Source organism: Cibotium barometz, chromosome 27, assembly GCF_041138505.1.
Source record: "Cibotium barometz isolate CiBa-2024 chromosome 27, ASM4113850v1, whole genome shotgun sequence".
NCBI classification, from domain to species: domain Eukaryota; kingdom Viridiplantae; phylum Streptophyta; class Polypodiopsida; order Cyatheales; family Cibotiaceae; genus Cibotium; species Cibotium barometz.
The window spans coordinates 51165399-51190837 of NC_141072.1; the positions used below are offsets into that span (position 1 = coordinate 51165399).

Here is a 25439-nt window from a genome sequence, read left to right on the forward strand (position 1 = left end):
GAGAGGAATATGGTGGGTAGGGCCACACACACAGAGGAATAAGGTTTGGTTTTAAAAAGAAAATCACACCTAATTGAAAAATTAAAATGAAGTACCCATGGGATCCCCCACTGCTGGTGCGTTTATAATGCCAAACTTTTAAAAAAGAAAATTTTTTAAAAAAAAATCACACCTAATTGAAAAAAAAAAGAGAACTAGATTTGGGTACCATTGATCCCCTTGTTGGAAGCTTGGATTTTTTTGAAATGCTCACTTTAAGCTTTTTACCAGCCAGAAGTTTCGAACGCACACACACCACTGCGGCTCTAACCTAAGCTTCATCTATACCCTAGTGCGGTTGTACTCACAGATCCCGGCAGCAGAGAGGAGACGAAGGACTACGCGAAAGCCGCCCCCGCCTTCTCTCTGAAACCATCGGGAGTAGGATCAAGTGGTACGCATCTCTCTCTCTCTCTCTCTCTCTCTCTCTCTCTCTCTCTGTGGCTTTCTTTTAGTCCACTTCTTGGTTTTTTTCCTACAATTTAGGGTTGTTCACGAAGCACACAGAGACGCTTCAAGGCATAGAGACATGGCTAGTCTTCTCACGAACTCTTCTTGTAGCAAACATCTTCATAGAAGCTTTGTGGAGATGGCGGTTGGCTCCATAGGCCACCCTTTTCCTTCCATTTGTTGTGCGCCCTCGCGGTGAGTTTTCTTCCAAGTGGCTTTGGTTGCGCGTTTCATTGTCATGGTTCTTTACTTGAATCTATTACTGATGCGTATTGCAGAAGAGGAGTTGTTCTCTCATCAAGTTCTAAGCTTCCTTCATTTGTCTGCATTCGTCCTCTTTCCAGCCGCATCTATTGTTTGTCCTCCTTTGCCCATTCACAACCTTCAGCTAGTGCACGGTAAGCATGCACAAGAATTCATTAGGATTGTTGACTTTTTTTGCAAGGCGTTCTCAGTGTTAAATGGACATGTTCCATTTTACCTTTCTTTTTTACCAGGGAACTGTTTGGTATTGAGATCTTGCCAGAAGATATTGAATCAAGAAACTCGGGCATCAAAACGGATATATCTTGGCTTAGGTATTTGTTCTATTTGGTTTTGTGTTTCTAAGTAGCAACAATCATGGAAGTGACTACTAATTTGGTTTTCTGTTTATGTTTTGCAAGTCTGAGTGATGAGGAATTTGCTATGCATTTGGACGGACTACGACATCGGACTCCCGATTTTGGACCTTCCATGTAAGTTAGTTCTCAGCTTGAAGCCCGCTTGAAGCAAGGTTTTGATGTTATAGTTTATTTTGTGGATTTTCTTGAAAAAAAGTAGCTGAAATTTTATTTGTGTAATGTTTATGGATCTATTATAAAGCCAACATAACGGATGTTATCTTGCACTGATTTACTAGTTTCAATCGGAGCAATGTGATGTATAGTAGCTGGAATTTTCACCTCAGTTGCACTACAACTATTTTATAGCTGCATGATTAGTATTTTTAGCAGATGGTCATGCTACTGTGATGATTGCTTATTTCCTCCAATATGTCCCTTGCAATAGTTTACTCCCTTGACTGCAAATAGTTTACATTTTGAGACACGCGTGTTTTGATTGTATGTCTACTAAAAAGCGCAGGTGCACGTAAATAGTAACGTCTTAATAGAGAAATGGTTGCACAGTTCTAACCTTGCATAGGACCTCTGTTCGCGTATTGCAGTCTGGTCATATTGTTCTTGTACTTTCTTGTTGGTAATTGCTATGGAGATATGGCTGAACATATAGATGTGTTTGAATACAATTATGTCCACATGCACACATCACTGTGTTTAGAATGATCGCCATATGTTTGTTGCTGTTGTTAGAAGTCATCTCCTGTCTAGTTTTATACACCAGGGCCTTTGTTGTGGGTGTGCCCGCCCTTATGAGGTGTTTTCCCATTTTTCCCCACTCTCCGCATTTTTTTCCTATTTTTTCTCATTTTTCTGAGGCTTGGGAGGGCTGCCAGAGGGTGCCAGTAGCAGTACAGTGCTGGCCGACTGGATGTTTATCAGTCGTGGGCACTCTTGCTGCTGGCCGACTGGTTTTGATCAGGTTTTGGCACCAGATAGCTGGCCGACTGCATTTATGCAGTCGTGGGTCTTTTTTATCAGTCGTGGGCACTCCTGATGTTGGCCGACTGCCCTCTAGGGGGGTATATATAGGACCCCAGCCCCCATACCTCATTTGTATCATTCCTCGGGATCTTCTTGTGTATATCAGAGCAGAGTTACACGCCTACATCTCTCTCTCTCTTGTGTTGTTTTTCTGCCTGCGTTTTTTGCTTTTGCTCTTGTGTTCCCAGATCTGGTCATCATCTCCGCTGCATATTCTGACATGGTATTAGAGCCCTAGGCTCTAGATAGGTCTTGGGATTTGTGTGAGCAAGAGGGGGACTGTTTTGTGGCTGATTGGTGGACTGTTTTGGACTGTTCGAGAAGAGGAGAAGCAAGAGGAAGGCTGGCTGATTTGCTGGACAGCCACTTGCAGGTATCAGTTCTTCTTTGTTCCCACCCACCCACCCTTTTCAGAGTACATTCCCGCTATGGCAGATCTGTTAGAGATGGCCGAGAGACATGTGAAGATCCCGACACTCCCCACGTTTCCGGTGGACCGTCAGTTGGACGGGAGCAACTACGGCATATGGAAGGTGATGATGGAATCCGTTCTGGAGTCCTACGATCTCGCCGATTTCGTCGTCGTTGGTATTCCACGGTCGGAAGTAGAGGAAGGGGAGTTACCGTCAACCCGAAAGGACCGGGAGGCCCAGACACAGATGTGGGATCGTGTCATCGCCAGGGTCCGTTCGTTTATTTTCCTCAACTGCACACCGTAGGTAATCAATCATGTCAAGCACATGACGTTGGCCAGAGGTATATGGCAGCATTTGGCCTCACTTTACAACAGGGTATCGTCCATGAAGAGGATTTCCTTGGAAGTACAGATGCGGGTTATGAGCCCTGCAAAGTCGTCGACGATGCGGGAGCATATTAACAAGCTGCAGGCTCTTCAGCAGGAAGTTCTTCAGGCTGGGAAGGAGATATCGTCAGAGGACATGGCCATCACGTTGCTGTCACATTTGCCCTCTTCGTACTCAGCATTCTACTCGTCGTTGATTACCAGTGGCAGGCTCAGCACCATCACGTGGGAGGAGCTTGTGCCCATGGTCTTGGACCAGGAGGAACGATTCACGAACCCTCCTCAGGGTGGAGGTTCGGAGGCCTTTACTGGCCAACGGTCGAAAGGCCGTAACTCGGGCAAAGGGAAGGCTTCATCGGAGAAGTCTTCTGAGAAGAAGTCCGACGCTGACTGCGAGAAGCTGAAGGCAGAGAGGACCTGTAATGATTGTGGCGAGAAAGGCCACTACTGGAGACAGTGTCCCAAGCGGAAGACCGAGAAGGGTGAAGACTCCTCAGCAATCATGAAGACTCCGGCTTTTGTGCACCTGGAGGTGATGGACACCGATGCTTCATTTTCTTCTGGCAGGGAGGAGATTGGAGGATTCTCTGCAACGGATACTAGGGAGTGGATTCTCGATAGTGGTGCTTCCAGGCACATGACTCCTTCCCATTCCGGTTTACAGGATCTCTGCAGGCTTTCTGGTCATATTCTTACTGGGGATACGTCCACTATCCCAGTTCACAGTGAGGGCATGATGGAGATAGTTCCCGATGGCAGAGGGGGGAAGCATTCCTCCCAGGTGTTGTATGTTCCGGCACTCGGTTTTCATCTGTTGTCAGTGCATCAGGCGTACGGGTGGAGTTTGATGAGCATTTTGTTGCTCTCCGGGACAAAGCAACAGGCCAAGTGGTTTGGGAAGGTGGAGTGGAGAATGGAGTCTACAGGCTTTCAGCACTCTCTCTCCCAGGTCCTCAGGATTGTGATGAGTGGCAGTCTAGTAATGGCTTACTCAAGTGTGGATACGCTGCAGGTGCGGGCTTTCCGAGACCAGGTGGTGGATAGCTTGCCAGTAGATGGCAGCAGTTGGGAGGAACTTTCCAGTACTGATGTTGGTAGTTCTTGTGTTCGTGAGTCAGAGGAAGTTGAACAGGTCACTTATGCACTGATGTCTCGTAGTGTTCGGGACATAGAACTTCCAGTAGTTGAGGATGTTCTTTCCACGGGGACCTTTCGGAAAGCCAGGCAGGTGACAGGTGCTTACTTGCAGAAGGAGGTGGTTTCTCCAGGCTTTGTGGTTCTGGATTCAGAGGGGGTGGTTGACAGGTTTCAGAAGGCCTTGCATGGTCTTCAGAAGGTTTCCAGGACTTGCTTGTTCACCGTAACAGGTGTTGATCCTTGTGAGCAGTGTGATGTCTCTGTGATTCAGAAGCTGTATGGTTCATTGATCTGGTTGATGGACACCGGATTGGACGGGAGCTTCCTGATGAGGCAGTTGAGCTCTTGGTTGCAGATGTCTCTTTGGGAGGCAGGATTGCATTTCCTGTGGTTTCTGCGACATGCGAAGGATCATGGACTCTTGTACACAGGAGGGGGATTGCTGGATGGAGTCCGACTCCGCGGTTGGAGTGACTCGGTTTGGGGAGATTCGGACACGAGGGGATCTACTTATGGCCCGGGAGCAGTTTTACGGAGCAGGAGGAGGTTGCATGGCAGGTTTGGGCTTCCACTGGAGGAACCCATGGTCATCCAGAGGCACTTTGTTCGTGAACAGATCGTTGCTGATGACATCTTGCTGGAGTTCTGTTCGACGGAGGACAGTACGGTGGACCTCTTCACGAAGTCGCTCTCAGGATTTGCTCAGGCAGCACCCCAGCTCCCAGTGGTTGGTTACACAGCCAGGAGCTGAGAGGGGGTGTTAGAAGTCATCTCCTGTCTAGTTTTATACACCAGGGCCTTTGTTGTGGGTGTGCCCGCCCTTATGAGGTGTTTTCCCATTTTTCCCCCCACTCTCCGCATTTTTCCCCTATTTTTTCCCATTTTTCTGAGGCTTGGGAGGGCTGCCAGAGGGTGCCAGGAGCAGTACAATGCTGGCGGACTAGATGTTTATCAGTCGTGGGCACTCTTGCTGCTGGCCGACTGGTTTTGATCAGGTTTTGGCACCAGATAGCTGGCCAACTGCATTTATGCAGTCGTGGGTCTTTTTTATCAGTCGTGGGCACTCTTGATGCTGGCCGACTGCCCTCTAGGGGGGTATATATAGGACCCCAGCCCCCATACCTCATTTGTATCATTCCTCGGGATCTTCTTGTGTATATCAGAGCAGAGTTACACGCCTACATCTCTCTCTCTCTTGTGCTGTTTTTCTGCCTGCGTTTTTTGCTTTTGCTCGTGTTCCCAGATCTGGTCATCATCTCCGCTGCGTATTCTAACAGCTGTCATAGACATCACTATTTGTGCTATTCAAAGAAGAGCGAATTTTTGGTCAGTTTTTCTCTTTGTTTGTGTCATATGGTGTGTGTATGTGTGGTCAAACTTTGATCCCTTTGCTGCTGCCTAATACTTTAAGAGTAGAGCGGTCTCGTCAGTATATGGGCTTGTGTGTTTTTGATTCTTTAGAGTACAGATTGTTAGACAAATGTTTGTGTGTGTGAATGAGAGAAAGAAACAAAGAAGGAAAGTTTAATTAATTCATTTGCAAGAGGTCAGACCAGGAAAGTGCGAGAGTAGTTACATCGGAATGTGAATGGAAAACAAAAATGTACACTGTACAAACCTCATGCTCATGTCATCTTGTGCAATGGTCTGTGTGTGCATACATGTTTTGGCAATAAAGGTCTAGTTGCTGATGTGCAGCAACATAAAGGACGTTATCTTGCTCGCATTTACTAGTTTCAATTGGCATCAACTATTTTATGATATACTAGCGTTTCTTTGTTGGTCCGTAGAAATGTGGTGAATAATAATTGGGATGCTCACCTCAGCTGCACTAGTATTTCTAGTTGCACAATTAGTATTTTTAGGAGATGGTCGTGCTGTAATTGTTGATCTGCTACGATATGGGGGGTATTTTTGTAGTAGTTAGTCCATGGTTCAAACAAAATGGTTGATAGACAATTGTTTTTTATGCATGGTAGGTAAATGGCATTTTATGTTGTTATAAAGGGCACTTCTATGAATATGTCTCGAAGGTATGTATATGTCTCAAAGATTGATTTATGGATTTGTTATAAGATCTTTTATGTCTCCATTGTTTAGGTTATGTCCAGACGAGCGACGCGACTTTTGTGCGCGGAGATATGAACTGGTTTGCAAATGTGCAGAGGAAGGCTCTAAATTGATCGGCAAAGTTGATTTAATAACGCCTCTTTTGGAATTTCGGAATGCAAGCCGAATTGTGATGAAGCCCAATGCTAAAGAAAGTGCTGATGAACAATCTGTGGAAGACCCTCTTGGTAACGGTTTGATTTGAATGGAGTAGAGTATAAGTGATGGACAAATCTTTTACAAATGAAAGAATGGCCCACTGAATTGCTTGCAACAAGTAGGTAGAAAATATTCAGGATGTAGTAACCCATTGTACGCCTTTACAAATTGCACAAATAATTGTAATGATGTATATAATTGTGTATTTGAATACATAAGTAAATGTAATGATTTATATAGTGTATTTGAATACACATTCCAAATTGAGTTCTTCAAATGAGTTAATGTGTTTGTAAGGGAGAGAGTGTTGCATTGCACGTATGAGAGAGAGAGAGAGAGAGAGAGAGAAAGAAGAGAGAGCAACATTGTTTTCGTGTGTGTGCGTGTTATATCAACAGTATATTACTTATGCGTGTGATAATCGTGTGCATATATGTACGCATATATTTTTACGTATGTGTTTGTAAATAAAATAAATAAATGTTTAGGCCCTTGTTACACAAAGAGAAACCAAGCTGGCGCATACACCTTAGAGCGAAAATGGAGCAGTTTGTGAGTGTGTGGGATGCCACATTTCGATCAAGTTGTCAACAACTTAAATTATCTTTTCTCGCAACTCTAGCCAGCCAACAACCCTTTAGAAAAATGTCTCTCTGGCTTCCAAGCCTTAACACTAACGCTGGAATCATTATCCCATGTCATGCATACAAGTCATTAGGCTACCATGACGATGGACACAGTGGTTAGGTAGTCTGTATAAGTTTATTTTCGACCACATTCCAAGGCACTTCAATTCGTAGTCCTCGACATCAAAGAAAGGGGGCAAGAGCAATACAGAGTAGATGTAAAGAGGATGAGTCAGGGGAAAATGAATCTGAGAGAGAGAGAGAGAGAGAGAGAGAGAGAGAGAGAGGAAATAGATGAAGGTTCGTATGAGAGAGAAAGAAAGAGAGATGGGATAGACATATAGAAAGAAAAGAGGGTGTGGAAGAATATATAAATATATATAAAGAGGGTGTGGAAGAATATATAAAGAGAGAGAGAGAGAGAGAGAGAGAGAGAGGAAATAGATGAAGGTTCATATGAGAGATAAAGAAAGAGAGATGGGATAGACATATAGAAAGAAAAGAGGGTGTGGAAGAATATATAAATCTATATATATACATTGATCTATTCAATATGGGATTGGAATTGTAGCCGGGTGGTCGATCTTTGATGATGGGGAAGCACTCCAAAGAGATGAGAGATGATCCTATGTGGACAACCATCATGGGCCTGTGGGTCACTTTTGTCTACCATAGTTGTCTATCACATGGACTAGCCTCTTTTGTCAACTTGGACGAGCGGCCACCTACCAGTAGCCGCTTTTGTCAACCACTTGGATGAGCGACCACCTACCAAGCGGGCTACCTACCACCAATTGTCTTCACTTATTCTACAGACTACCAGTTGGAGGATCACTACATATGGAGGAAGAGGACTCATTGAGTGTGCGTTTTTCCATAAATATAGCTCTAGTCATAGTATCTTAGTCTATCATAGTTGTCCTTGAGTTTAGACAATCACTTCGTCCTTGAGCTTAGATAATTACTCACCTAAGTATATCACTGTCCTCCAGCTTGGTCTAGCCTTTCCCAATCCATTGTATCTCTTGGTTTATACTACACTAGTCCTTGGCGCTGTGTGTGTGCAGGCGGTGACATTATGTACTCTTGATATATAGTTGATTCGTGTTGGCTCTATCATCGTCTTGTTTATTTCAGTATGCTATGTATGTGGTTCACTGAGCACCTTGAGCGCTCTGGCACACTGTTTTGCACAAAGCACCTCACCACATTGTCTATTATGCTTTTAGGGTTTCATGTTTGGTAGACTATAGGCTGTGACCTCCTACCATACTGCCTCTAAGGGAGCCCATAGTCATTGGTAGTACACCTTGGTCAACTCTTCGGGTACAAGTGGACTTATTTTTTGGCGTGCCCAGTGGGACCCTCTCATCATAGTCATTCCATAGTCCAGTCTACCTATCCAATACAATATAGTCCAGTCTACCTATCCAATACAATATAGTCAGTCCCTCATCAGTTTTAGTCTAAGAAGGTAGTAGCCCATAGCTTGGATTGTCTACCACTAGCTTCCAAGAGTATATACTAGGGCTTAGACTACATGCATGCCCAACACTAGGTTTGGGTGAGTCCCCTCAAGAATCCCATGTAGTAGTAGTATCACATGAGGCGTTACTAGTACACTCCACCTCCTCATCCTCCTCCACAACTTCCTCTCCCTCTAGGTCACTTGCCACTTCCTCCTACTAACCAAGTAAACCCACTGGTGGAGGACGACATTGGACACAGCAAGACGACCTTACCGCTATCTTAGCTTGAGTGAACATCAAGTTCCCTACTCTTAAGGGGCAATCTACAGAGGATGCAGATGACCACATCCAACAATTCTTGTCTTTGTGTTGGGGATGGGGGCTCAATCGGGAAGACACATACCTCATCCTTTTTCCCTCCACTCTAGATAGCCTTGTGGCCAAGTGGTTCAGCCAGTTCACTCCAGATCACTTCCAGACTTGGGCAACCATGCAAACAACCTACTGTGCTACTTTTTGTCCAAGACTATAGGGAGCTACTTCTTGACCAACTAGAGAACTTGGAGCTCCAAAAGTTGAGAAAGTTGACTTGCACCCTGGAGAAAGTTGAGAGAAATCCTTTGACTCGATGCCACCCTGGAATATTTTGTGGTCACAGCAACTCCGTTAGAAGATGCTCATCTCTTGTCCACAGAGACTACACATGACATCCCGACGGCTTCGACGCACTCTGTGGATTCCGCAGATCCTTTGGCTTTGCTTTGACAAGAGCTCGAGGTCCTCAAGCTCCAATGAGATCTCCAAGCTGATATAACTTCACTTCGTCTGCAGAAGCCCTCCAATGATGGAGTCCTAGCAAAACTCCAAAAGGAACTGGAGGAGCTTTGCACCCAACAAGAAGCCAAAAATAATCTCTAGTGCACTTGTCAAATCGGTTGGCATACTTCTCAGAATTGCCCTCAGAAGGCCTATTGTCACTTCTGTGAGAAAAGTGGCCACCAAGACAACAAGGACTGTTACTATCTCAAGGGTCCAAGTCAAATACATCAACTTTTGGTCCAATCGCCTAGTGCTTCATGCGACCCAACTTCTCAATTGACAGCACCCTATGGCTACCAACCTTCATCACTCTCTCACCCTGTAGCCTTGTATGACCACCTTATGATGACCAACTTCTCACCCACCCTACTTCTAGTGTGATTCCCCTCTTCCTCCCCTTCTGAGTCCCTAACCCCTCACAACTAGCTAGTTCCTTGACTCTTGTAGCCCCTTCGACTCAAATGGCCATCCCTCCACCAAGATATCCTCGTCCTTCCTCCAATCATCCTCCAAATTGGCATCTTATGTGGGGAGTATGGGCACTATTAGGGCCATTGTCCCTTACTTGAAGGATCCCTACCATGCTAGCATGGCCCTGAAGCCAAGGACCACTATACAAGGGATTGCCCCAAGGTGCGCGCTTCTTCTTCATCCCCATATCCATCCTCAGATTTCACTTTTTCGACTCACCATATGATTTCTTGGTGAGCTCTCCCCCTATTACCTAGTTTTCTCTCTCAACACCTCCCTCTAATCTAGCCACCACTTTTGTAGTTTTCATTAGAGCACAAAGGTTAGTCCCTGGCCTACCGTCCCACCCTAGACAAGCCACCTTTGGCCACTTCTATGGATTGTCCTTCCCCTTCTACCACGACTTCCCACCACTCCCCATCAGAGATTGATGCCACATTCCATGATGCCATGCATGATTTTAGATAGGTGGTCATCTGTCAAGTCAAGCTTCTGTGGCCCAACCACCCTCTCTCAAGACAATCCTACCAGGGGTCCATCCTTAAATCTCTCTCTCTATGACTTGATGTGCTAGAGCATAGTAGTAGGAGAGGATAGGGTCCAAATCCATAAATCTCTCCCAGTAGCTAACTCTAGTGGCGGTCATCTTCCTCTTCTTGGACCATTGGCCATAGGGTTGGATTGTTTAACAATTCAACCCACTTCTTCAATTATAGATTATAAGAGCCCTAGGCTCACTGTCTCAACAAAGAGAATCAAATAAAGATGGGTTAGAAGATCTCAGACATCTAAGCTGGGTGCACAACCCTTCTACTCCCAAGCATTACAAATTCTATATGGTATCCCAAGGATCATCATGTAAGGAAAAGGAAGTGATTAATGAATTGTCAAAATTATGAGCAAAAGATCCAGATAAAGCCATTAAAGATAAGTAATCAGTGACATGATTTTTATGGCAAGGTAAAAAGGTCAAAGTGGAAGAGGTAAAATGGGCAAGAAGGTCACGAGCTTTAAGTATATAGAAGTGCATCAAAGGGTGGAGGGTACAGGCTTGACCATGGAACTGGTGAACCACAAGCTATGAATCTCCATAGACATGAACATCACCTGCACCCAATAGAAGTAATGCCCTCAAGCCAATCAGAAGTGCCTGGTACTCTGCAATATTATTACTCAGGTAATCTCCATAGACGTGAACATCAGCTATGCCCAATAGAAGTAATGCCCTCAAACCAATCATAAGTGCTTTGATTCACATTATTACTCAGGTGATCTCCCAAATGAACTCCCAAAAGAATATCACTCCCTTCAGGCAGATAAATGACTATGCCACAAGTGCCAACCATCTCTTTCCCTCGACATTCTCCATCAAAGTAGAGAGACCAAAGAGAAGTAGAAGACTCACCAACATCTGAAATGATGAAGAAGATCATATCACATCCAATAAGGCTTAATTTTATCAAAATTGGTTTTTGTGGAAAACCATGTCCCATTCATCTCTGTAAGTAAGTTGGACCTTATTCCTAGGATGAACATTCGCAATACAAGGCCCCACCATAAATGGCTCAACTTCCTTGGAAAAAGCTCATGATGTGTATCATATATAGGAGAACCAACTGCCCCACTTCAAAGGAATATTTCTTAGCTTTCTTAGTCCTCTAATTAGTTTGGCATTTCTTATCAACCTCTTGGTGTAGATAGGCTCTCAATATCCACTCATCTAGATGCTCCAAAGTACCCAAACTCTCCTACAAACTTTCCTCAAGTGGTAAGTATGCTCATGCAAAATGTTCAAGCTTGCCAACTCATGTTCAATAGGCAACACACATTCCTGGCCATAAACTAAAGAGAAAGGAGTAAAACTCATGGCCTCCTTAAAAGCAGTGTTATAAGCCCACTAAGCTCTGCTGGCAATTTCTCATCGCAATCCCTCTTATGTTCATTATTAATAGTTTTCCTAAGAATTGTGACTAGTGCTCTCAACTTGCCCATTAGTAGAAGGTGTATATGGAGTAGTTTTATCATGAACGAATATTAAAATAAGTGGTAAATCTAATACCAACTCAATAAGCAGGTGCCCCAAAACGACAAATAATATGCTCGATCAAGAATCTAACTATAGTGCACGCATCATCTCTCCTCATAGCTCTAGCCTCACTCCATTTGGTCAAGTAGTCAGTAGCAGCTATGATATAAGACTTTCCATGCTAAGAGGTAGGTGTAATGGGACCCACATAGTTGATCCCCCACTTCTCAAAAGTTAGGGCAACTATAATAGGGTTTTTAGGTCTCAAACGATTCTCAAGACGGGTGGCTCTCTGGCAAATGTCACATCTCTTACACCACTCAAAGGAATCCTTAAAAAGGGTCGGCCACCAATATCCTGCTCACAAAATTTTCAAAGTAGTGAGATTCCTAACAAAATGACCCCGCCATGCACTATCATGACTCCTTCAAAATATGAGGTATCTCCCCTTGTTCAACACATCCGTCTATATATGCCCTCAAAACCCTTATGGTATAAAGTCCCATTAATAATAGTGAACTTTTGAGCATGGGTAGCTAATCTATTCATAGCAGCTTTATTCATGTCCGGAGGAAACTCGAGTGTAGACAAATAATGAGAAATCTAATCATACCACTCCCTAGAAGACTCAATGTGAAACAACACTGGATTAGGTGCTATAGGTTCATCAACACATGGAGGTATATCAGCCAAGCAAGCTTTTGTAAAATAGGTGGTTTAGACTTAAGCTCATAGTCAAATGTTTGCAACTCAACAACCCATGTCCTAATGCGCTTGGGAGGCTCAAGCTTATTCATCATAAGGCATAATGAATCCTTAGACACATAGATAATAGTATGGTGGATAAAGATAATAGTATGGTGGGTGGCTAAAGATGTGTGAAACTTCTTGGCTCCCTCAACATGCCCACTCTACCCATGTATAGTGTGTCTCGACATCTTTTAACTTGCGGCTATAATATGCAATCGGATGCATTTTTTATCATAGAGTTGTGCAACATAAGCGGATATAACTAGATGAGAGCATGCAATAAAGAGATGAAAAGGCATAGATGCATCATGTGGCTTAAGAATTGGTGCAGTGGTAAATGCACTCTTAAGAGAAGAGAAAGAAGCCTCTTGAGGTTCCCCCCAAACAACAAACCCTTAGAAGAGCATTGAGAGGTAAAATGAGATGTGCCATGTCTTTAATAAAATGGCTATAATGTTTAGCAGCCCCAAGAAAACCCCTAACTTGGCAAACTATAGTAGGTGTTGGAAATGCAAGGATGGCTTCAATCTTTTTATGGTCCATAGCAATGTTGTGCTCACTAATTAGACGTCCCAACAAAATCCCATAGGAGACCCCAAACACATACTTTTTAGCATTCAATGCAATGGATTTTTCCTGGCATTTTTGAAACACATAATGGATAGCTCTAAGAAATGCATCTTGGGTAGTCCCCACTCCAATGTCATCCATGAAGATCTTCAGAAAGTCAATGAGATCATCCCTAAAATAATCATGCTTGTAATGCTAATGTGAAGATGGTGCATTGCACAAACCAAAAGGCATGACATGATATGCATAAGTCCCAAAGATAGAGATGAAAGTGGTTTTAAGCTTGTCTTCATCAGCAATGGCCATCTAATTATACCTTGAAAAGCAATCCATAAAGGCATAAATTTCCCTCCCAGCAGCTAAAGAGTCTAAAATTTGATCAATGAAAGGAAAAGTATAGTAGTCCTTAACTGTGGCCTTATTGAGCTTCTTATAAAACACATATACGAAGCTCCTTATTTTTCTTAGGGACTACCACAATAGTGGAAACACACTCCATATTATCAACAGGAAAAGTCAACCCAGCCTCTAAGAGCTTTTGGATCTCCACATTAATAACCCCCTCTCAATAATGCTCAGGTAATCTCCTCTGACGTTGATGAGCAGGTATCGCTCTTGGCGTAAGGGGAATGTGATGCATAACCAACTCAGGTCGGAAACCTTTCAACTCAGTGTAATCCCAAGTAAAGATATCCTAATACTCCCTGCTTAAATGAATAAGTTGATCCCTAAAAGATGGTTCCAAAGAAGCTCCCAAAAGCACAACTTTATCCTCCCTTTTAATAGGTACCCGCATAGTATTCTCCTCCCTTTTGCCAAAGGTGGGGTCTCCTCATCCTCATCAAGGGTAATCTCAACAAAATCAGGATAGATATAATAAGTGCTATGAGAAGGATGAAGTCAAACTTTGGTCATCATCTGCATCACTCTCAACCTTCGTAGTAACTCCCTGACTCATAATAGAAGAAGGATATGCTGGAATGGTAACTCGTGAAGAACCTCTGCCAAATAGCAACCTCCGTCCTCCATATCCAAGGTCTACCCAAAAGAAGTTGGTACTGGCTAGGTCCTGGACTCAACCACAAAACATAACAGTATATTTCCACTATCTTGCCGATCACTATAACCGATAGGCCCTAAATAAAACCCTCAATAGTCACTGATCGATGTGATCACCCGTCTACAAACTAGCAATAGGGACTCCATTACAGGATAACCCTAAATTTGTAAAGGTGGAATAACTCAAAACATTAACTCCCAAACCCCCCTCAATAATGGCATGAGGGATAACAACCACCTGGTGGATCATACACTCCACTCTGGGACACTCTCTCTCTGCAAGAAGGGAATCCACCTTCTACACAGAAGGAAGAACACTGCCCAATCTCTATGAAGAACCGAGCACTCTGTACTACCTCCTCAAAAGGGAACAGCTAGCCGGAGATGTGAGAAGGTATTGTGGTAGTGACATGGTCAACTCCACGCTATTAAGTGTAGCAACAAAATCATATGAAGCAATAGATGGAAACAACTTACTTGGAGTAGGACGAGGTTGGGTATGATGAGGCTTAGGTAAAGATTCATGAATAGGCTCCTCAACATGAGTGGGTAGGTGGGTAGAACAATTGGTGCAGGGTCTCTCCCCTCCTTAACTTTCTCTTTGCCCTTACGTCGTGTAATGGCTCTCACTGGTGGTAAAACTAGATCAATCATGTTAATAGTAGGGTCCTTCGCCATAACAGGTGTTGAACTAGATGAAGTGACCACTGGAACTAGGAGCCCCCCTTTGAAGAAGAGTCCAACCAAGGCCTTGAGGTCTCACATTATCCATTCGATGGTTAATAAGACCAGGAGGTGGTAAAGCATTATTTCTATTCATCATGTGATGCATCTTAACATAGCACATATCCTCAGTATGCCCTCTTCATCATAAACACCTCTCATAGGTGCAAACCACAATAGGGTGCCCGACTACATTACAAGCTCTACACACAATCTTAGCAGAGTTAGGATCAGGGCAAAAAATAATGAGTTTTGTTGCAACTTCAAGAAGTTCACATCAAGTGTTAAAGATTTCACATTTTCATTAAGCTGGTTCATATAATTAGTCATCATATCTTTTAAGTCCCCAATGCTAGATGTCGTGCTCTCATAACCATCCCCACCCATATGATGTGATGTGTGGTGAGTGAGATTGAAGAGGAGGCAGGATAGGTGACAATAGGAATGGGCACATGAGGTGTGAGCAGCATAAAGGGTGATGGTGCTACTTGGAATTGAGGTGGTGATGTAGGCTAAAATTGAAGTGCTAGTGCTAGTGGAAGTTGGTGGGCCACATAAGATGGAGCAGAGGCAAGGGTAAAGTAGGAGTGGAAGTGGTAGGGGAATGCGATGCTAACCATGGATAATATGATAGGGACTGACTTCGGTTCAAAAGCACATCTATAAGAACTCTCGACATTGATGCTAAGGTGATAGCAGCATCTAGGTTTTGCGGTGCTAGTGCCCTCACCAAAATTTGGATACTAGGGTGTAATCCCCTGAGAAATGATTCCATAATGGTGAGTGGATCAATATTGAAGGTGATAGTATACTAATCCACAAAATTCCTAAACCTGGTAGCGGATTGTTCAATGCTCTCTTGAGGCTGTTGTTTGAATGAGCACAATTGTTCAAAGAATGAAAAGAAATTTGGCACTTTACGAAATGCGGCCAAAATTTTTTGTTCAAAATCTGCAAAATTAGGACTCGAATTTGCCAAGAGTTTAGTGTTGAGTAAACACCATGCTTACTCTCTCACCTTAGCCGTGCGGGAACAATCCCTAGAACTCTCTAGAATTCTATCCCTAAGCCTATATAAGAAGGCACTCTTTCATGTATTTCATATCTCATTTTCTAATACAATCTAAGCTATGTGTCTCTTCATTTTTATTCATTTATTCAAATATGAATGGCTCTAGCATTTATCCCCCTTACATCCCATCAACTGGTATCAGAGCTCCTATTGGTCTAACTTTTAACAAATCTAGTCAATTTGTGCATCTCTTTTACCCTATTTTTCATTTCCGCATCATTCTAGTTGCTATTTTGCAATTGTACAAGGGTAAGACACCATTTCGAGAGTCTCGAAATAGGACCCCCTTTGCTTGCATTAGCCACTTATTGCTTGCATTAGTCACTCACTTAAGCATTATGGGAAATAGTGGACATTGCTATGTTTAGCGGGGTTGGCTTCCATACTTGGCAAGTCAAATTAAAAGGGTATTTAATGAAAAAGGGGCTATGGAGCATTATCACAACGGAAGGGGAAAACTTAACCGCCGCTCAACAACGTGAGCATCAAGTGAAGGATGAGAAAGCCTTAGGTATTCTTCTCACTAGTGTAGCCGATGATATTGTCCATCACTTGGATCAAGCTACAACCGCCAAAAGGGCATGGGATACACTTGAAAGCACATTTGGGGCTAAGAGTAAGCACTCTAAAATTTCACTTAAGATGCAATTAGCATATATAGAATGCAATATTGATGAAGATGATAAGATTGCCGTACTACTCAAGTCACTACCTATGCAATATGAAAACGTAGTGACCGTTCTCAAAGAAAAGGAGCCTATTCCTTCTCTTGAGAGAATCATACATTCTCTTCAAGAAGAGGATAATAAGCACACTCACAATGAGGTTACTTCAAATCAAGCACTTTATGTATCTACCTCTAAAAATTTCAAACCATGTAAACATTGTGGGAAAACCAATCATGCTTCCAGCAATTGCTTTAAAATTAAGAAATGTGTGAAGTGTTGCAAGATTGGGCATTCACCCCAATTTTGTAAAAGCGGCAACGCGGCAACAACAATGGCGGCACAACGGCAACAACAAAGGCGGCAACAATGGCGGCAATGGCACTACCTCTAATGCCAACCAAAGAGGTAGACAACTTCACTATGTTCATAGTGATGATGAGGAAGACAATGATGGTAATGCCAACGCACTCATTGACACAGAAGCCGGTGCTGCCACATTTGCATTTTGTGGTCTAGTTGATGAAGGGGTACGAGCCCTGTATAAATCTGTAATTTTCTGAAGCAAAGCCTCATAGCATTGAGGCTGAACAGGCCTCGGCTCTGGCCACTGCGAATGAGGAACGAATTGAGAAATAAAATCCATCTGCCCCTGTTCACGCTCCTCCGCAGTAGGCTCCCTCATATCAATACACTCTGCAGGCAGTGCAGGCAGCTGAACAAATGGCACATGCCTATCATAGCGGCTCAAAAATTCATCTGCCGCTTGCCAAAATGGAGGGCGAGGAGGTAAGCTTAAAGGAAAGGAGTGTGCAGTCTGTTCGAGCCAGAAGTAGAGTCATTAGATATGCTCCTTCTACTTGATTACCAGTGCATGGGCCTTCCTCCTCTTGCACTGCCATGGCCTGTAGAGCTTCATCTCTTTCACGCACAATTTTAGCCACCTCGGCATCCAACAAGATTGTTGCATCCTGAACCTGCTGGGACACAGACCCCTCATCCATCCGCGCTTTGCCCTTATAAGAGTGGGTACTGGCCAGAAACAGGCAGTACAGGTGGTTGATAGCTTTCTTCTTGTAAACGCACTTGTTGCCAACTTCCTTTCCACAAATTTATGTGCTCTTCCCATTGGCGAGCAACCTCCAAACTGAGGGTAAGAGCTAGTGCCTCTATATCATCTAGATTTACTAAAATATCCCCTTGATTCAGGCTCAAGTAATTAGCCAAGGCATTATTAGTGCGATGTGGCGAGCAAGCTCATCATTGATGTGGTGCGACAGAAGGTTTCCTATAGCTCTTTAGTTGCCTCCTCAGAGCATTCAGATAATTGCAAACTCTGCTCCAAAACAGAAATGCGTTGGCGCAAGTTTACATTATCCCTAGATTCATTTTGCAACGCCTGATTCTGTGCTTGTAGCTGTGCCACACCTGAGCCTCCAAATCTGCAATCCTTGTCGCCCTATTGACTTGATTGCGGAGTGTCACGGTAAAAATTTGCGGTATGCTGTAGCAACCGCATCACACTCTCCAAATGTGCAGGTGTGCTGTAGCAACCGCATCACACTCTCCAAATGTGCAGGCCGGACCTCATAATCTGGAGCATCCCAACAAGGAAAGGGGACTGTAGTTGTAATGACTGCATCAGTAGCGATCGTAGTGTCTACAGTGGAAGCCAAAGGCGAAGTAATCTGGGGAGTGCCTTCAGAAACATCAAGAACAGGGCTAGCAGAGGTCGACAGTCCAGAAGACGGGATAAGCATTCGGCTTTGAATTTGTTGACGCCACCTGCCCATCAGCGCAGACACTGCCTGTGGTGAAACACCCACTGATGGACGTATAGGTGCAATAAGTGATACCGTAGGCGTAATCTCTCCCACTGAAACATCCCTATCTTGAGCATCCATAGGCACCTCCAGAGACGAGACCTCTTCGAACTCCTGCCCGAACCACTGGCAATTCTCTCACCATCAGAAGAACCAAAATCTGCACTGCAACACTTGAAGAAAGTGGTGTAGAAAAATGACAAGAGGGCTGCAAGGAAACCAGAAAGCTATTTGTCATCAGAGGAAATAGAATCTGCAATATTTGGCCCACTTTGGAGTAGTGAACAGATTGGCCACGTTGCACCTGGACACAAACCCGCTGCACCTCCCCCCTAATTCTATCTTTCAGGATGTGGGCCTAGGAGACAGATTCTATCTCTGCTGTCTTAAGTAAATGTTTAATTCTCACAGAGAGAGTATAGGTTTTGGCCTGCAGCCAAATGGAATCCAAAAACCATCGATAGCATTCTTTGACAGCTGCATCTGTACATCTAGAAAGCTTATATTCTCCACTGACTTTCACCCCAAACGCCTCCATCTCAGCAGTGTTGACAGCAACAGTCTTGTTGGCCACAAAGGCCCCATCCGTAGGTAACTGTAGACGCTGCTGGATGCGCTCCTCAGATAATACCTGCTCCTCATCTTGTATCTGCACAGAATCCCCCACAGCGAGTTGGCACAATAAAGAAAGTGCTTGAGGGTGCACAGGCACACGCTCCCAATGGAGGTTTGAATATATCCTGATGTGCTTATCCATAAGCCATGCATCAATAGGGCTGGCTGATCCAGATGGGAAATAGGCGTGAGAGGCTGAAATTGCACAGGAGAAGTCGTCATGGTTGTCGCAGAAAGTAAGAACGCAAGAAGCTCTGACAGCACAACAATATCAAAAAAGAAAAGAAAATCGAGAAGCTTAGGGAAGCTCGCATGCAACGGTCCTCTGCTCTCCTGTCGTTCGACACCAGGTGTCGTCCATGCCCTCTCCGTCTGCATGCTAAACCCCTTTCGACTTTGCCCTGATTCCCTCGTCAGTCTTCCTGCTGAGCATCCTGGCGCTATTCCTCCTCCCCCCCGAGAGGGGGGAACTCTGTTCAAGGATGTCCCTGCAGGATGTTGTTCTTGCTGGGACCTCGTCTTCCTCATATTCCACTCGCGAAGCAGCTATTCCTCCGTCTCTGGTCCTGCATTCAGGTGCCATCAAGGCCTCTGGAGGGCTCGCTCGCTACACTCAAGGCTACTGCTCCTTTCTCTCGTCAGCACAAAGGACCGGGAGGACTGGGCGTTTCTGAAGGTTCTCGGGGGTCCCTTCTCGACGGCCCCCCACAGGGCCATGCTGGCCAGGCACGCTCGTCTCCCCCGACTTCTTTCGCGGAAGCTGTTCGTCTGCCTTTATCAGGTCATGTTGTTCCATCTTTTCCCCCTAAAGCAGTTGATAATCCAATGATTAATCTGTCACAGAACCCTACCTTTGAGGAAAAAACTAGTGATTTTGATGTTGACAATGATGGTGCTGTAATTTGCGATGATGAAGAATTGGCAGCGTGGCAGGACCATCTGTCTTCCCACGCCCTGATTGGTCTCTGTCATGGTGCGAGACCGCCTGTAGACACCCTGAAATTCTGGATTAGATCTAATTGGGAACAAAAGGGAATCAAAGTTGCCTCTGTTCAACATCTGCCTAATGCGTACTATATGTTCCTTTTTGAAGATCAGGTAAGCGCCTCTTCTGTCATAAACAGCGGACAGTGGATTATCAGAAATACCCCCATTTCTTTTTTTAGATGGTACGATTCGTTTGACCCCAAAGGACCCAAACCCACCAAAATCCCTGTCTGGGTAGAATTTACAGATATGCCCACCAAGTTTTCTATATGGGCTAAGAGGATAGGGGGTGCTGTAGGCAAGGTTCTAGGTCAAAAACCTTTTCAAGTCGTTAATCCTCAATGGGCTCATCAAATGCTCATTGAGGTTGACACCTCTAAACCCCTCAAAGAGAAAGTTCCCCTGAAAAACAGAGAGGGGCAGATTATCTATGAGCAAATTTTGACCTACAAGAACCTCCCGAACGCCTGCTTTAATTGCAATAAACAAGGGCATCTCATTAGAGATTGCCCTGATCTCCATCAACCAGCTTCTAATGATAAAACCCCAGCCAAAGAGGAGGCTTTTGTCCTGCCTCAGAGAAAACATGTGTCCAAGGCTAAAAACAACAAATCTAATTGGCATATCCCAGCCAACAGATATGCCCCCCTCTTAGCTGAGGTACAAGACGGTCTAGAAGTGCAATTTCAGGCCAAAGAGGCTGGCTGCTCAGCCCTTATAGGGGCTGATCAACCATCCCCGGGAAGGGTCCCCAACAAGGACCGTGTTTTAGTTAGTCAAGATCTTGATTCCCCGATGGAATCAGATGAGGATTTCATTGACAAAACCCAGCGTGTTGATGAAGTTTTCAAAGCCCAACTGGACGAAGAAGATGCTTCTTTGATGAAGAGGATGTCCCTCTCACCAATGAAACAGCATGATGAGGAGGACTTCTCTCCCCTTCTTATGGGTTCGAAAATGAAGAGGAAAAAGGAAAAAAGCCAAGATGTCCTAAGAACCTCTGTATCTACGGGGAAACCTTCAAAAACGAGTAAGAAATGAATTCTCTGAACCTTCTCTCGTTCAATTGTAAAGGGCTCACCAACCCGGAGAGGGCTGTGGCTATTAATATGTGGTTAAGGGACTCTACTTTTGAATTTGACCTTATCAGTCTTCAAGAGCTCAAAATCGGGGGCCAGCAGCTTCATATGAACCTTCAAAAAATCTCTAGGAATTCTCGGTGGTTTTTTACCAATCACCACTCTGGGAAAGGTGGGGCGGCGATTGGCATCCACATGAAGTGGGAACACGCCATTTTAGATGCTTGGTCTGATGTGAACCACTCTTGGACCGCTGTTAGGATGGGCAACCCCTTCAATTTCACTTTGGTTTCGGTGTATGCCCCCTGCTTGGCTAGCTTGAGAGCCACTACCTGGCAGTCTATCACTCAGATTGTGGGACCCATCTTTCTCATTGGTGACTTTAACATGGTAGAGGCCCAGGTTGACAGAAGCAGACTTCTGGGCAGTACCATTAGTGGTTATGAAAAGGTTAAATGGGATGGGTTAAAGGGGGAGAAAGATCTCTTTGATCTTTCTTCGAAAACTGGTTTCTCTTGGTCTAACAATCAAAAAGGCTCCTGTCTCACAGAGCTGCCAGATTGGACAGACTGTATGCCTCGGGGAGTTTGATTGATATGTTCTTAAAAACCAAAGTTACTACGGACCCCTCCCTAACCATCTCAGATCACATCCCTTTGATCTGCAACCTGTCCTTAGGCCAGGCCAAAGGTAGGGCTGGATGGCCCCATCTTGACCCCTCCCTCTTCCGTCTCCCTTGCATCCAACAGATGATCAAAGCCTCCATTGCGGATGCTTTCAATCAATTCGTTTCCCCATCCAAGGGATGGGAAAGTCTGGTGAATAAGGTTCATTCTATCTACAAGGAGTATAAGCTGCAAGTTTCTACGATCCGTCTGAATCGTAGAGTTCAAATCAGGAACCAGATTCAAGACATTTATCTGTCTAAAAATGGTGCTGTTAACCACTCTTTGATTGAGCTAAAGAACCAGCTCAGACTCGAGGAGTTGTTAGCGGCTAAGGCCACTAGATTGTGGTTCAGGGAGGTTTGGGCTGGGAAAATTGATACTCCTCACCCTAAGATGTTTGCGCTCCTTAAAAGGAAAAAAGGTAGAGATCTCATCCCTATGGTTAAGAAGCCCAATGGTCACCTTGCTTTAGATGATGTGGAAAACTTGCAGGTTATTAAGGACCACTTTTTTAACTTGTTCTCCACAGCCCTCCCTCCCTCTCACGAAGTTTCTGCTGCTAGGGCCAAAATTGCCAGCATTAGGAGAAAGGTTGTTAACCCCGCTTTAGCCCTTAAGCTTGACTCCCCCTTCACTGAAAAGGAGGTCAAGGAGGCTATCTCTCATCTCAAAAAATGCAAATCTCCGGGGGAAGATGGGATTCCCAACGAATTCTTTCTTGTTTTCAAAGATGAACTGTCCCCTCACATCCTTGACATCTGGAGGGAAGCCATGAGGAAGGGAGGTTTAGCTGAAAAGACAAATATGGGAGTTATCAAGCTGATTCACAAAAAGGATGAGAAAGAAGATCTTGGTAATTGGAGACCCATAACATGTCTCTCGTCCCTTTACAAAGTTTTTGCTCATATCCTGACTAGCAGAATCAACCCCTATATGGATGAGTGGATCCTCAAGGAGAAAAAGGGCTTTATAAAGGGAAGGTATATTCTTGATGCTATCATTAGTCTTTGGGAGGGTATGGAGCATGCTGAAAACTCTGGTCAGAACTACATCTTCCTCAAAATAGACTTTGATAAAGCCTATGATAGAATAGACTGGTCATTCCTCTTCCAATCCCTTCAAGATATTGGTCTCAATAGGAAATTCATAAAGTATGTCCAAACCTTGCTTGGAAATGCTTCTTCCAAGGTGGCCGTCAATGGGTCTCTCACTGGTGCCTTTCCTCTGAGGAAATCTATAAGGCAAGGCTGTCCCCTGTCCCCTCTTCTTTTTGCTATTGTTGCGGATGCTCTGGGATGGCTTGTTAACAAGGATATAACTGATAATAATATCAAGGGTATTGAGATCCCCAACAGGACTGATCCTTTATGTCTGCAGCTTTTTGCTGATGACACGAATGTGCTGCTCCGGAACGATGTGCAGACTGCTGCCCACTTTATGTCCTGCCTGGAGACCTTCTGCCTTGCCAGTGGCTCGCAGGTTAACCACTCCAAGACGAGCTTCAGAGTCTTTGAAGGGGTGCCCCCCCCCCTCGATCCTGTCCGCTGGTTGTAAGAGTATCCAGGATGGTGTTGTGTTCAGGCTTCTAGGAATCCCCATGGGCTTTAACATCTCTTCCAAACAAAGGTGGGACTATGTGCTTGATAAACTCAAGAATCAGGTCAAGAAATGGAGTCACATCAACACAGGGGTGGCTTCAAGAGCCTTTGTCCTCAATCACTTCATTATCCCCTCTGTTGTTTACTTCCTGGCCTGTTGGAGACCCTCTGAGACCCAACTCCAATCCCTTAACTCGATCATGGGGAATTATCTGTGGGGGGGATCTCTGGGAAGTAAGAGGATCAGCAAAGTAGCTTTTCAGACATGTTGCTTGGAAAAAGAGCAAGGGGGTCTTGGCATCATCAACATTGGTTTGCTTGCTGAGAAGCTTGCAGCTAAATGGGTGCATAGAGCCATCTTGTCTAATGATGTCTGGGCAGACTTACTCAAAAGGGATATTAATAAATTTTGGCTCAAAGGTAAAAGATCTTGGAAGGGTTTCTCTCTCAATGATGTTTTGTTCTCAAAGGCCTATCTCTCCCCTATAGGCAGCAAACTGTGCTGTAGGATGTGGGAGTCTTGGATGAAATACAAAAAGCTCTTCTGCTTCCAAACCTTTACTAAGAGAGGTAGGTATGCCTATGCTGCTGACTCTGTGTGGTTTGGGCATCTCGTATCTCCGATCTCCAATGAACAGGTCCAGACCAGTCTTTCTTGTTTCAAAGCTCTGGTATAAAGGTTTGGGGTGACTTATGTGACTCAACTGGCATATTAAATAGGGAACAACTCTGCAATAAATTCATCTTATCCCGTGGTGGAGTTGAGTTGGTCATTCAGAGGTGTAATGCTCTTAAGGTCTCCATTCCCCCGGGGCTGATTTGTGACTGTATTACCTTTTCCAAAGCCATCCGGTGGGGCGACTCCAGTAATCTTGTCAAGTTACCTAACACTTTTCATGCAAAGAATCTGATTCTTAAGCTCAATAAGAGATGGTCCTTGGCCTGGAACAAACATCAATGGGCCTTCTGATTTAAGCTTATTTGGGCCTTCGCTCATGAAAGGAAACACGCCATTTTGGCCTGGCTGGTCATGCACAAAGCGACCTGGACCCTTGAGAAGGCCCTGAAGTTTGGACATGGGAACGGCCTTTGTCCCCGCTGTAATACCAAGCTAGAAACTGTCCCCCATCTCTTCTTCTCTTGCCTAGACACTAGGCAATTCTTGGATGTTCTGAACAAGGCCTTTAAGAAAATTAGGAAAATCCCTTTGAGTTGGAAAGAAATCCTCCTAGGAGAATGCCACTCTATGGACCCCTTAACGTGGCAGTCCGTCAGAATTTTGTTTCTTTGGCATGTATGGAAGCAACGTAATGAAGCGCTATATGAAATTAAAACTAATCACCACTTTTATGTTTTTCTTGACAGTGTACTCAAGCTTATCCATCAACTCCAGCCGAGTGGTGTTCCCATGGAGGTGGACCGGTGGCAAGACCTACCTTGGAGGAAATGGAAGAGATTCCATGTCTCCTCGCATTGCCAATCAAAGGAAGTTATGTTACAAGGGCTCCATCTGGAATGTCAAAGAAGGCTGTAGAATTCCGAGTTCTACGTCCAGGCTTCAGAGAGCTTCTGTGGGGTTCTTTAAGCCCTCATGGCCTCAATTTTCTGCTCATGATATTCTACCATCCTCTCAGGCTAGCTCCACTGGGGCTGGCTGGCCACTGCCTAGTGCCTCAGTCTGTGATTCAGGATTTGTCTGTCAAACTGGTGCATCAAAATTGTTATGCTCATTATGTTTCATCATCCTCTCTCACGGATTAGAAGAGGGGCTGGCCGCCGTGAACTGATACATCAGGATTTTCTGTTATTCCTTTTCTGAAGATCTTTACCTTTACTGGTGCTGGCTGGCCGAACAGTTCATGATATGATTTAGTACAGTTTCTGATTTTGTTTCAGGGTTTTTACCCTCTTTTGCTGAAGGTTTCATCAGGTCGTAGTGTCTCCCCATGGACCTTCCACATGGGATCTTGTAACCATATTTTTTTCTAATATATTCCACCGTTTTAACTTAAAAAAAAAAAAAGAAGCTCTGACAGCAAAGAAGAGCGCAGGAAGGGCAAAAATCAGAATGAGCCCCATT

General features: G+C 44.4%; 2 protein-coding genes across 8 annotated transcripts; both read left to right on the forward strand.

Annotated features, from left to right (window-relative positions):
- The first annotated feature begins 226 nt into the window (after positions 1–226).
- Positions 227–6616, forward strand: LOC147623496 (uncharacterized). 7 transcript variants are annotated; one of them, XR_015269389.1, is made up of 7 exons: positions 227–433; positions 526–684; positions 768–887; positions 987–1067; positions 1155–1226; positions 6051–6104; positions 6237–6363. XR_015269389.1 is itself a non-coding variant. In XM_086821666.1 (6 exons), the coding sequence occupies exons 2-6, from the start codon at positions 569–571 to the stop codon at positions 6383–6385; spliced, it is 537 nt and encodes a 178-aa protein (XP_086677792.1). In that variant the 5' UTR covers positions 228–433; positions 526–568; the 3' UTR covers positions 6386–6616. The 7 variants fall into 7 exon arrangements, 6 of the variants coding, with proteins under 6 accessions (XP_086677792.1, XP_086677793.1, XP_086677794.1 ...); XM_086821666.1 differs by lacking the exon at positions 6051–6104 and having other exon boundaries at positions 228–433; positions 834–887; positions 6172–6616; XM_086821667.1 differs by lacking the exon at positions 6051–6104 and having other exon boundaries at positions 228–433; positions 601–684; positions 834–887; positions 6172–6616.
- Positions 6617–19522: 12906 nt separating this feature from the next.
- LOC147623497 (uncharacterized) lies at positions 19523–25371 on the forward strand. The gene is made up of 2 exons (XM_086821781.1): positions 19523–20125; positions 24725–25371. Exons 1-2 carry the CDS (start codon positions 19523–19525, stop codon positions 25118–25120), a joined length of 999 nt encoding a protein of 332 aa, XP_086677907.1. The 3' UTR covers positions 25121–25371.
- Positions 25372–25439: the final 68 nt, after the last annotated feature.

What these genes read in the sequence shown, in the direction of transcription:
- LOC147623496 (XM_086821662.1), top strand. Translation starts at nt 569, where the DNA reads ATGGCTAGTCTTCTCACGAACTCTTCTTGTAGCAAACATCTTCATAGA. An exon ending in ATTTGTTGTGCGCCCTCGCG is followed by an intron (nt 685 to 767) that starts GTGAGTTTTCTT and finishes TGCGTATTGCAG; the next exon opens with AAGAGGAGTTGTTCTCTCAT. An exon ending in CCCGATTTTGGACCTTCCAT is followed by an intron (nt 1,227 to 6,171) that starts GTAAGTTAGTTC and finishes TCCATTGTTTAG; the next exon opens with GTTATGTCCAGACGAGCGAC.
- LOC147623497 (XM_086821781.1), top strand. Translation starts at nt 19,523, where the DNA reads ATGTTGTTCTTGCTGGGACCTCGTCTTCCTCATATTCCACTCGCGAAG. An exon ending in TGTTCCTTTTTGAAGATCAG is followed by an intron (nt 20,126 to 24,724) that starts GTAAGCGCCTCT and finishes TTTTCTTGACAG; the next exon opens with TGTACTCAAGCTTATCCATC.